This window comes from Accipiter gentilis, chromosome Z, assembly GCF_929443795.1.
Source record: "Accipiter gentilis chromosome Z, bAccGen1.1, whole genome shotgun sequence".
Lineage (NCBI taxonomy): Eukaryota > Metazoa > Chordata > Aves > Accipitriformes > Accipitridae > Astur > Astur gentilis.
In genome coordinates, this window is record NC_064919.1 from 31130350 (window position 1) to 31142793 (window position 12444).

A 12444-nucleotide genomic window follows, 5' to 3' on the forward strand; every position below is an offset into this window, starting at 1 on the left:
AAATATAAACACCACCTACCAATCTGCATCAGTTGGTAGTATAGTAAAACAAAGCAAGCTGTATAATTTAATAACAGACTACCCTTAGCTGATTAGGGAGCATGTTGAAAGTGTCTTCCCATTCAAATTGGCAAGAGCCTTAGCTAAGATACAGGGCCAAGAGTAGTGGAATACAAACACTGCATGCATGAATGAAAAGCTATGCAATGAAAGCCTCTGAAATATAGAAAGCAGCCATAGAAAATCTGTTTCTGACAATGCAAGGGCAAAAATTCTTTTGGTTAGCTCCTAAACTCAAAGATGTAGGTTGCTACATTTCTGTTCAGAAGATGCAGATACTTACCAGCAGCAATGAAGTAATAAAGTAATTCTCCAAATATAACACTTTACTAATTGACTGAAATTCCAGCCCAATCACTTATGCAAAATCTCCATGAAAATTATATAGAGGAGTTTTGATCAGGCAAAGAGTGATGGAATTATCTCTGCAGTTAGTTGTCTACAGACACGATCGTGCATGAAGCATAGCTTCCAGAAGCTCACCAAAAAGGGAATTACTTGAGACAGCAACTGAGAAGCATGAAACAACAGCCATGCCTTCTGATATACCAAATCCATTTCACAACCAAAAGAAGCTGAAATTCACACATATCTGTTCTTGTAATCCACAAAACACAGATCAAAATAAATGGAAGCACATCACTATTGTAGGTCCATTTGGCATCTCAGACTACTCAAGGATGTCAGACAATGTGGGTTGAGCAGTTGAGATGTGCAAAGAGAAATCAAAGGAGACAAACCAAGACAGATGTGGGAACTGCATTCCACTGAGCAGAGGAAGGCATAGTATTTGACAATTTTCTAGTAAGCACTAGCTGTTCCCATGGTTTCTTATTAGATGAAAGTGCAAGCATACACAGATAGTGGGGGGAGAAAATGACAGTTAATCCAAAAGTTAGAAAAGGCTTTCCTCCAATAATACCAACATCATGGGACACAGTATCTAAAACCTGAGATAACGTGAGTAAAAATTTGGCAAATACGATATTTGCGCTCTCATGCATTTTCAATGAGGCTCTGTGAAGCTTTAAAAACATAAACCTCACACACAACCCTCACTAGACATTAGAAATAATCAAGTTGTAGACAACCAGGATATGCAATGAAGTAATTTTATATTCCAGGTGCAAGCCTCCAGCTCAGGACATGTCCAAAATATTGGTTTTTAAAAGCAGAGAGAGTATAAAAAGGAGCAATTGCTTCAGTAAGTGCATCGTTGTTACTCTTTTCCTAAGCACATGTTACAATCTGCTTTCAGAAAAAGAATATATGTCTAATTTGATATTTTGTTTCACCTACTGGGTCCCCTCTTGGAGCTGCATGAGTATTTTACTTTGTGCTGAAGCATGCATCAAGCAGAAGGATGTTAAGTAAGGGCACAAATCCACATACATAATCTTTTCCTAATTAAAAGCTATGTAGACACTCAGAAACAGTACTGAGAGATCCTGCATTGTTTGTGCTAGGTGTAAATTACACCCAAATAATCATCAGTACATGCTTCCTTACTCATGATTCCACATGCATATTTTCAATAGCTAATATATTACTTTCTGAATATTTCCAAATATTTTTAAATTTACCTTGATATAAGAAAGTGCATCAAACATTTCTTCGATTTGCTCTGAAGACTGAACAGCAGAAGAGACTGGATGTGAAGAATTCAAGGAATCCTTCATCATAGCCTTGAAAATTAAATTAAGGAGATCTTCATCCTAGAAGAGAAACATTTATAAGTGTCTGAGAAGCTAGAACATACCTGGTAAGCAGAACAGTAAAAGTTGTCTCTGCTTTGCTCTTCCATTGCTCTAACATGCCATTGCTCTCCTTCCTGCCAATGGAACCAGCAAAAGAATTGTCAGGGTAGCATTTGTAAAATCTATTGTTTCCCTGCCACATTTTAGCAGTGGAATCTCACTCTTAGGTTTGTGTCATTATCTAGACCCTTAAGCTCCTGTCTCAGGTAAATGCATCATTGGCACTATAGAAAATAAATATACCTACTAAGTATGTGTCTGAACTTCAGATTTGGCTCACCAATGTTTTCAGTTCATTTACAGGAAGCAGGGAATACAAAAGCATGACTTCTATAGTATGCTTTAATATTAAAGCATGAAGTCTAAGGAAATTACTCACTACAGTGTTGTTTGTGTGAATGTAAACACCACCTTATCTAGTGATCCTAGTACCAAAGTCTCTTCCTTCTTTTCTTCTAGAATGAAGATATTTTAATTTAATACATTGTTACCCAAACAAGACAACCTGAAACACTGAAAAGAAGCTGACTGTACTGCTATTTGTCCATCTCATTTCATCAAGGCTTGAGTAAACAATTCTCTAAACAGTTTCCTCTATAAAGTAGAGAGCTACAAAAAAATTAAAAAGGTAAGACCTGTATATAATACAATAAAGATACCCTTTAAAGTTTAAAATTTTAAAGTTATTCTTCTTGAATGCAGAAGTTCTGAGTGACTTTTTTTTATTTATCAAAACACATTTTGGCATTACCAAGTGGTGAAACGAGATGTTGGTGAAGGCACCTTGTCAGGCACCTTTCAGAATGAAGTATACAAGTGTTAGATGTGTCCTTGTTAAAACATTAGACTAGTTTTGTGCCCTCCCCTCACCACATATGCACCCAAAAAGCAGAACAGCTATACAAACATACTTTCAATCGCAATCAAACTCAACCACCAACCTAGGCCAAATGAAAAAATTTTTAAACACCCAGCTCCAAGAAAGAGTTCTACTGAACTAAGTTAGCAACCCAAGTTATTTAATGCAGCAAGGGTGAATTAAGAACTCAAAATTCACACTCTGTCAGTATGCTGAGAAGAACACAATACAGCAAGCAGGAAACAGTCAGTACATGGTCAGGTTTTTAATCCTGTGACTAATGCAAATCACATAAACCCTCCTGGAAGCTGGCTCCAGAGCCCAGGTATCTCCTCTCCTAGGTGATACCTTTACCCAGGATGCAAAATTAGTCTCTTCACTGCCCCATCCATTTAGTTGCACTAATCTTTGTTTCTCTGCCTGCATTCAGTGACAGGGATGCTTTACAGCAGTAGCTGGTATTCCTTCCTCAGAAGGGAAAGACCAAGTTTGAATCCTTCATGTTTTCCAGAGTCTGAAAAGCTAGGTCACTTAGTACCTGAGTGAGTTTTTAAGTGATCACTAGGTAATCATATAAAAAAAGATTTTATCCTTCAGTGCATAAACAGAATTGCCTTTGGGAGCAGTGCTTTGTACTATTAGTGTAACTCAATGTTATCAGAATCCATTGGCTGGGACCATATGATACTTTTATACCAGCTCCCTCGATTTGCAAATCCCAAACTGATTCACGCACAAGCACGTATCACAATGATGGCAAGACAGGTATATTTAGTAACCTAAAGCTCTGGTGCTTCCTAAGCCTACTAGGAAAAGTAGAGGCAGACAAACTTGGTCAACAACATGCCTGGACTTTCTGTATAAAGACTTTAAGTTATAATTTGATATATAGACATCTACACCTTTTAAACCTGCTATTTTATGTTTTGTGTAGGTTAAAGCATTCTGTGCAAAGACTGCATGTAGACTACTACCAACATAGGAAAAAATCCCAAACAAACAAAACCACAGAAGAACAATGTAACCTCCCCAAAGCTTGCCCCTAAACCACTTCCAGTATAATGAAGGTGCCAAAGCAGAGGAGATATAGTTTAATCTCAGTGGTGCCCAAAGTGAATTTCAATACAAGTTTGTAAGTATCAGTCCTTTATGGGCAGCATTAAAAAATAGATCCTAGCCAAGGTACAGTAAGTGTAGTTACAGAAAGTACTTACTGAGTGTAATTCTGGAAAAATCTCCTCCATGGCAAAGTACTCCATAAAAGTTGCAAATCCCTCATTCAGCCAGAGATCATTCCACCATTCCATAGTTACTAGATTGCCAAACCACTATGAAAGACCAAAATGTCATTCTTTTTCAGAAATAAAATCAAACAAGTACAGTAACACTCCATCCATCCTCAAAATCAAGTTCAGTCAAAACCACGGCAATGCTTTTGCATGAACAACTCTCTAAGTATGTCATGACAGAGTTGCATTCTGCCTGTTGTACTGGAGAAAATATACCTGCAGTTATTCTGAACTGATACAATGCACAACCCAGTTACAGTGAGGGCAGGGGTGAATTTAAGGACAGAATTGCATTTAAAAACAAACAAACAAACAAACAACCTCACTGCATTTAAACATTAATCTCCCCAGTCCAGTACCTGATGGGCAAGCTCATGTGCTATCACTGCAGTTATTAACTTTTTATCCCTTGCTGAAGAAGTATTACTGTCAAACAAAAGTGTTGTTTCTCGGAAGGTGATCAAGCCCCAGTTTTCCATTGCACCAGACTGAAAATCAGGAATTGCTACCAGATCTGGAAAAGATTTGAAAGAAGCTTTTGAAAACTGCTAGTTAAAGCAATTCTGTATTTCAAGTCTATCTATTCTATTACCTAATCCCTAAAAACCTCATTATTTAAATCCTGTGGTGTCAACACGTGCTCATATCTCAAGCATAAAAGCCCCATAGATTTATAGCCATGTTTCTCTAGCAATACTCTTACACAAACAACTTAAAGCACTACGCAGACACTACCTATAGATCTTGCACACACACAACTAACAAGGAAATGGGGCTGCCCTTACTTAAAGTAGTGACTTAGAAGACTGCATTTCATTATCTTTCCAGTCAAACTAATAGATGCAGAGAAGTCAGGCTGCAGATTTTGCACTGGTGAACATGGTTCAGAAAGACTTCTGTATCTCCCTACCAAGGCACATCATGTTAAATTTACACCGAATTATAAGCAAACTGGTGTCAAAAGCTCACAAAAACTTTCCAGCTTGGGAATCACTTAATACTCATAGTCAATTAAACATTTAATGAATTTTTAAAATAATTTTGAGGGAACCTATTTCACAGATATTTTATGCTATACTTTTTTTTTTTTTAAGCACAGATTTTCAGAACAAAAGTTCCCCTGCATTTCTCAGAATTGATTAGGGCTGCTTCTTCTGTTTAAAAAAAAAGTTCAAAAGAACTTACCTAATTTTTCAAGAGGGTAGTTTATGAAAAAGTATTTTTGATAAAATTCCAGAAGTTTCACTGCTGTGTTTAGTGCATACCCAACTTGGTTTAGATGCTGTGGTATGGCATAGACAGATACCTAGTCCAAACAGAAGAGAAAAGATTTTGAAACATGTAGCTACAAAAACTTTGGATGTAAAACAGGAGTTGGCAGAAGATCCTGAAACAGATAGGACATGGTTTTGGGAGTACCCACATAAGTTACAAACTCTGTCAATAAAGAGTTAATTTTTTTGCTAGAGCTTATTCATTAGTCAAAATACAGACAGACTATCCAATTGACCGATGTGTATGGAAGAATAATTCAAGGCTGACACCTTTAAGGAAGGTGTTCAGGAAGTGTCTACATGAACAGAAATTGATCCAATTCCTTTTTTACTCCCTCATGAGTTAAGTGACTCTCCCTGCACACCTCAATTAATCTCTAAGTTTAGGCTATCAGTATGATAACACTAGTATCATCTGCAAGAAATTCTCTCAAGAAATAATAATTGGCACAAAGTTCATCCATGCCCCTGTGTAACATAGGGCCACATTAGACATGATATAAGAAGCATTCATAAAAATGGAGAGGTTACAGTCTCTCGCTATTCGTGTTGAAGTGGCTACATCAAGAAAATAACGTTGATTAGGTTACAGGTTGATCAAGGTTTAGGATGCCTTTCATACACGAACACAAAATATGCTGAGACTAATTCTCCTGTTCTATTAAAATAAAGCCCCTCTTACTGTGTTACAAACCAGTAAACAAATGACATTTCAAATAGATGGATAGGGTGACCTTTTGAGTTTGAACCAAGCACATACCAGTAAGGATCTAATCTAGTGTTCCTGGAAGTAAAAAAGTATTATTGGGTGCAAATTTTAAGCTCAAAAACAAAACATAAAAGCTCCCCAGGATTTTCTGGAGTTGAGAAAAATCTCATTGCATTAATAACACAGAGTAACTTTACTTCAACTCTAAGCTATCTTGTAACATTCATGACAATAAGTTTATTCTGTGTGAACTGATTAGCTCAAATTCTTTGAATCTCCCAGCCACAAATTGCTGGAAGCATTTTGAGAATGTATTTTGTGGAAAACATCATTATATGCTTCCTTCTTAAAGTCTCCCTTGGCCCGCTAGACACTGTTGGCAATAGAACAACACACTAGCTAGACTCTGGCCTTACTTGATATGAGCATGCTTATGCTTTCTCCCTTTAAGATGGCAAGTACTCTTATACATTGCTAGATCCCTTGCGTTTGGTGCCTTCTGAAGGTCTGCTGGACTTCTCTAGCTTGGCCAAATCTCGCTTCATGGTCAGAATGAAGAGGCACAGTTAAGAACCACTTTCCTTAGTCAGAATGTATCACTTAGTCGTCTTCTCCTCTCCTACATGCCTCTGCCATAAAATACTTCTGGATTATTGAAAATCCATGCAAGCTAGCCTCACTATTGTGAACTAAGGAAAGCATAGCACATAGATATGTGTTTCAGGCTCTCTGCAAACATGAAACATTTAGTATACTGATCAGTTTTCTGCGTGGTAAAGAACTGGCTATATAATTTTACCAGAATACAGTTCAAATACAGACCTGAATAGTAGCCACAAGGAGAAAGAATAAAAAAAAAGAAAGTAGTGGTCTAACTTTACAGGTTACACCAAACAGTCTGTCTTATTCAGCTATTATTAGATATACTTGTCCAGGTTAGAATCAAAGCCTATTGACCAGTATCTTTACTTGTGTATATTGGATTAAAGAAAAGGCTGCTTCTTCTGCAGTGCTACTAGCACTATTCCCTTTGGCTGCTTCTAGGTTAAGTACTGGCAGTTCTGACATTTCACCACAAAGGGGCAGTTCCAGCTAGAGAGTCATGAAAATCATTGCTCACATGAAACTCCTGCACCTCCTACAATAAGGAGCATCTCCTAATATTACCACACTTTTAATTTAGTTACTTTAATTTCACACATTGTAGGAACTGCTTACTGACCCTGCTGGCTATAATCCTGCGAAGGACAAAGTTCTAACAGGACCAACTGTTTGATTTTTAGAACCTTTGGAAAAACAAAAACCCCACAATGAAATCATTGTATTCAAGTGACTACAGACTTAAAGTTAGTCTAAATTTGCTTTACTGCAGGCCATGGGTTTTTTTAGGTAGGTTATCTTTGCAGGAATAGAACATGAGCACTGCTTGAAACAGTATGTAGGCTTCCCTGGGAACTGTAATGTTTCTGTACATCATCTGAACAACTCCTGGTTTGTGTGACACTACTCTCTCACAGATGAAGCATTAAAACTAAAAGTTTAAAGCTTCCACCTCTCAAAGCTCTTAGGAATTTTAGGTTTTGTAAACTTCCACTGTTAACAAGACCTGATGTTGAGTCTCTTGCTGTAAAAATCTTCTCAATCTGGTATAAGCTCTGAAGTCAGTCCAATCTATAGCATTTGGCTTTTGTCCCCTATCTATGATGAGAATAATAAAACCAAGAAAATAAATAAATTTAAATAAGACAGAGTTTGCTTGCTGGTTTGGGGATTTTTTTGTTTTGTTTTGATTGGCTTGTTGCCTTGGGATTAGTGAGGGAGAACTTAAAGTGGAACGCACATACCAGACTCCCATTAGATTCCCTACTGATGTTTTTCAAGTCTGCAACAACAAAGGCTACTAGATAGGTGCTCATCTTCAAACTCACAAAAAACTCATCTTGAACAATTCCATTTGTCACAGGAGTAGTGGATTTCTGCAGATGAAAGGAAAACATTGTTATTAACGTAGACAAAAGAACAATAAGACATGCAAGGAATCAATGTTAAATCAAAGAATAATTTCACGCTAGGAATAGTTTATCAGAGCAAACTTGCAAAGTATCTTTATATTTTAGTTGTGTTTCAGCAGGAGAGATGATACTCACAACCTACTCATGGTGTAACAAAACCTAAGAAGACATGGAACATTTAAGCCTACATACCCCAAAATTATTTGTCAAGCTTTTATTATGTGGTATTACCAGACAACTGCATTGCTGGATGTAATCGACAGGGAACCAAATTGTTCCCTGACATTGTGTAATACGTGTTGAATTAAAAGAAGACAATAAGGCTTACATACCAATCGGGAAGGGGGAAGGGAAACATTGTGATTGAACAAATGCTTTATGTAAATAGCAAGGCTTGCCTAAATGTTGCGTAAAGGTCACGAGAAAAGACAACAACTATAACTTACTAGATAAGGAGGGAAAAGACAACGGCTATAATTTACCAAATAAGGGGATTAACTCTGCCACAACTGCACTTCTCCACATCAAAAGACATTCTACATCAAAAGACACTCTCCCTTGACAAGATTGACCGAATCTATCCAGTAACAAACCTGCACGACTGCAGAAAGAAGAAGCAAGACAAGGCGGAGATTTACAAGAAAGGGGTGCATGAACTGTATAAAAGGAATGTAACTATAACAGAAAGTCGCAAGCCGTTGGTGGAGTGCGGACTCCCCGGCCGCCCAGCGCTACTTGCTTGCTATTCTCAATAAATATATGAATGTTATATAAAAAATTGGCTCTGTCGGCTTATAACACTGGAGAAACCATCAATCTAATTTAGTTTAATCCAAAGTAAACATAAAGATCAGCATTAATTCAAGAGAGCTTAAGGCTAGATCAGAGACACAGTTGAACATAGCCTACTAAAAATACTGGTATTGCTTGAGTTAAACATTTGTCTCTTCTTAGAAGCCTCTTCAAAACTAGGTAACCATACTCACTCATTAGTTTAAAACAACAGAACAAAAAAAACCCTCACACACCCCCTTACAAATCAAAAGAGACTGCATTTTAAAAAAATGAAGAAAACACAAGGTTTCCGTTAATTCAAAGCAAAAACATGCCCAGCTTAAACATACACTGCCAAAAGTAACTGTCTGGTCAGTCTTCTGAAGCAAAATACCATGGTGTATCTTAAATTACTTGTAGTGCAGAAGTTTTTCTGTAATATTAGTCCTGGAAAGGCATGGTATATGCCTAAAAGTATTTTTCTGTACAGTTCTTCACAAACATAAATTACGTAAAGAATAAAGCAAAATGTTTAAAAGCACTGTAGCACAGAATAGTAAAGGTCTGGAAACAGGGATGGCAGTTCATGTGCCTTCTGAAACCTCATAAATAAGTTTGTTTCCAGAAACCAGAAACATTTAAAAAATGACAATAACCTCAGTTTTAGACAAGATCTTTTCAAACCAAACAATGATTTAACATTTAACTGCCACTGAAAAATTGTCAGCCTTAAAGAGGAATAGATTTTTAAGTCTGAAGATATAATCAATATAATCACTTAGTCTGACCACTACATAAGAACAGAATGCCATCACTGAATTCCTTCAGTGAATTCATAAATTTCTGCCTTGACCACAGCTCCATCTTCATTAAGAGGTGACACCCTATTTAAGAAAAACTACTGTGGCTACACATAAACTGGTTCAAAAATCAGTTCCCCTCATTTAAAAACAAAACAAAACAACAAACAAAACCACAAAAAAAACCCACCACAAGCCCAAAACACACACTGTTATTTCTAGCCTTAATGTGTGTCAGCCTCTATATATTGCCATATTAGCAACATACATGCTAGTTGAGAAGGCCTGCTTCTGAGATGTCTTGTAGGTATTTACAGAACATTATGAAGTTCACATTTAAGCTTCCCATGGATATAAACTCAAAAGTCTCTCCATTCAGCACAGCTTGCTATCAAGACCTGCAGTTACTACAGAAAAATCTATACCTGTTTTTTTCTTAACAGGAGTTTAAGTGTTTATTTTCAGAAGCGAGCTTATCCTAGTAATGATCTCACCAATGCAATACACTTCTATATAACATGATCATCTTATTTAATTTTCACATTTCTTGTACAAGAATCAACTCACTAGCCTGTACTTACTGCATGGACTCTACACTACGTAACACAATACCTAATCCAGGCGAAGTCTAAAATGTAAGAATTCAGCATGTGCTAGAGCACTTGTGAGATCAGGGACAAAACCCATGAAATAAATCATAAAAACATGCCAATTAAAAGAAGCTTTGCATATAAAAATGCATTTTTATTACAAGAGAACTCAGTGATACAAGAAATGTTGGTGAGGTAGCATACCATTACACAGAAACTCTTCTGTCTAATTTCTTTATTTGTACAGTCACAAAATTAAGGATTTTATTGTAATTCACACATGTAAGTTACCTTGACAAATTACAAAACCCAAAGGAACCACTTCTGAACCCATTAACAGACTGCATATTTGGATCTTATATAACAACAGAGGAATTGCACAGTATCAAGTTATCAGGGCATCAAGTTGGGGGACAAAAAAAAAAAAAAGAATATTGTTTGCAGTATAAGCAAGTGAGTAATTATCTTCGAGATATTGTCCATTAGCAAAACTATCAATTAACTTCCTCTGTATGTTCTTATACCTTCTTGATAAATTCTAATTAAACCTGACCTGTTCTTCTGACACAAGAACTCACATTTGATCCCCAGCACTAAACATACAACTTCATTGCTTTTAACGTCTTTTTTTTTTTAATAATATTATTGTTCCACATCTGGAAGCTTTCTCAAATCTTTATCAATGATACAGATGATTTAACAGCCAAGTTCTAAAACAGAGGTGAAAACAACACAAGAAAATGCACATGAAACTTTCAATATGGTCTTAAACATATTCTCACTGTAACAAGCTCAGTAAATGTTATAGAAAGAGAGGACAAACAGGAATTTCAGTGGAAAGAGTCTGATACCAAGAACAAATGAAGCAAGACAGAGAAGGTGGGTTAAAAAGCAGAGAACCAGATGAGGGAGAAGCCTGACAAGATGGGAAGGAAGGAGAACTCTCAGCTTGAAGGAAGCACAGGACATTCTGTCTATGGCATTCATAGGTAGCTGAGCAAAAGGCATGTAGTATGCAATGCAGAAGAGGAAGAAGCAGATCTGAAGGTAATTCAAGTTGTATGATGAACAGTAGCAGGAATCAAAACACCAAAAAGACATGCAAGAGAGGCATCATACAATTTAAAAGGGAATTCATGATGCAGGAATGGCACAAGTCATTGGAAGAACAATTCTATGTAGAGAAAGATGGGTAGGAAAAAGATGTTTCTTCCATGCAGTACAGGAACAGTCAAACAGAATGTATCTAATGTGACCAATTGGAAAAATTCATAACACCAATATTTAAGATGATACAAATGTGCAATAACAACCCATTTTTCACTGCAAGTGAATGGGTACAAGGTCACCAATCCCAAATGTTCATTTTTCAAATGGCTTTCTATCTCCTTGAAAAACAAGTAATGCAATGAATGCTACTCTGCAGCAAGAAAGGCTAGATACTTAAATGTAAATGGGTCCAGAAGTAAGAAGGAAGAAACAGCTGCATTAATGACCTTGCAGTAAATGCAGTTCATCAGTATGTTCTCTCCGTGTGGATGATTCCTCATCGTGCACACACGTCAAGTACACAACGTTAGTATCCACAGACAGCACCAAAAGAGCTACCGGATGCTTTGTAACAGCACTCAGAGTTGAGCAGGGGACAGATGGGATAGGGAGCAGCTCCTTCCTAAGCACAGAACCCCAAAGACACATGCTTTGCAGGACTGCCAATGCAATGCAGAAGTTACAGGAAGATGCAAGACTAGGACAAGTAACAATCTGTCTTTTCCAGATTTAGTTCACATGTCCTGAGGTGTGACAGTCAGCTCTTTCCAAAGGAAGATTCTCTGACAGCAAATAATAACTCCCTGAACAAGAAATACAGAGTTGCTCTTTCAGGCATGTTGGTTGGACCACTTGACTCAAATCACGATTCTTGGCCACACAGAGCTTGAGTAGCTTCTCTGCAGATTCTCTCAGGAAGACTGAAAGGCCTGCTCATATCTTCTGACGCTCACTGTTCACTGCTTCAGGTGACCCACTTGCATAGTTTACCAGAAGACGCAATCTGAAATGTTACAATCTTCCCCAATGCCACAAACACATGCAGCAGTTTCTCCTCCTAGCAGAGGAAAGTGAATAAGCATCCTTTCTTGTTTACATAAAACAGGAGAGTTGCCAAGCAGAGCCTGTTTCTTCTTTCAGTGAAGAAAAGAGCAGCAAATAAAGTGCTTTTAGACCTGGACATAAACTAAGGGCTGCAAACCTGTTAAAGTAATGGTTGAGATTCACCACAAATCCAGGAACATGAACATTCATGCACTGTGAAAAAGGT

The 12444-nt window shown here is 37.2% G+C and overlaps 1 protein-coding gene across 6 annotated transcripts in view; it reads right to left on the reverse strand.

Moving 5' to 3' along the window:
• Nucleotides 1-12444, reverse strand: part of LNPEP (leucyl and cystinyl aminopeptidase) — a 99196-nt gene that overhangs the window by 45767 nt on the left and 40985 nt on the right. For all 6 annotated transcript variants that reach the window (XR_007505156.1, XR_007505157.1, XR_007505158.1 and 3 more), the window contains 5 exons: nt 7793-7924; nt 5151-5271; nt 4325-4479; nt 3891-4004; nt 1644-1775 (listed from right to left, as the gene is read on the reverse strand). Coding sequence is in view for 3 of the 6 variants with exons in the window: in XM_049796301.1 (XP_049652258.1) it covers nt 1644-1775; nt 3891-4004; nt 4325-4479; nt 5151-5271; nt 7793-7924 (654 nt within the window). In the remaining 3 variants the exon portion in view is untranslated. The remainder of the gene's footprint in view (nt 1-1643; nt 1776-3890; nt 4005-4324; nt 4480-5150; nt 5272-7792; nt 7925-12444) is intronic.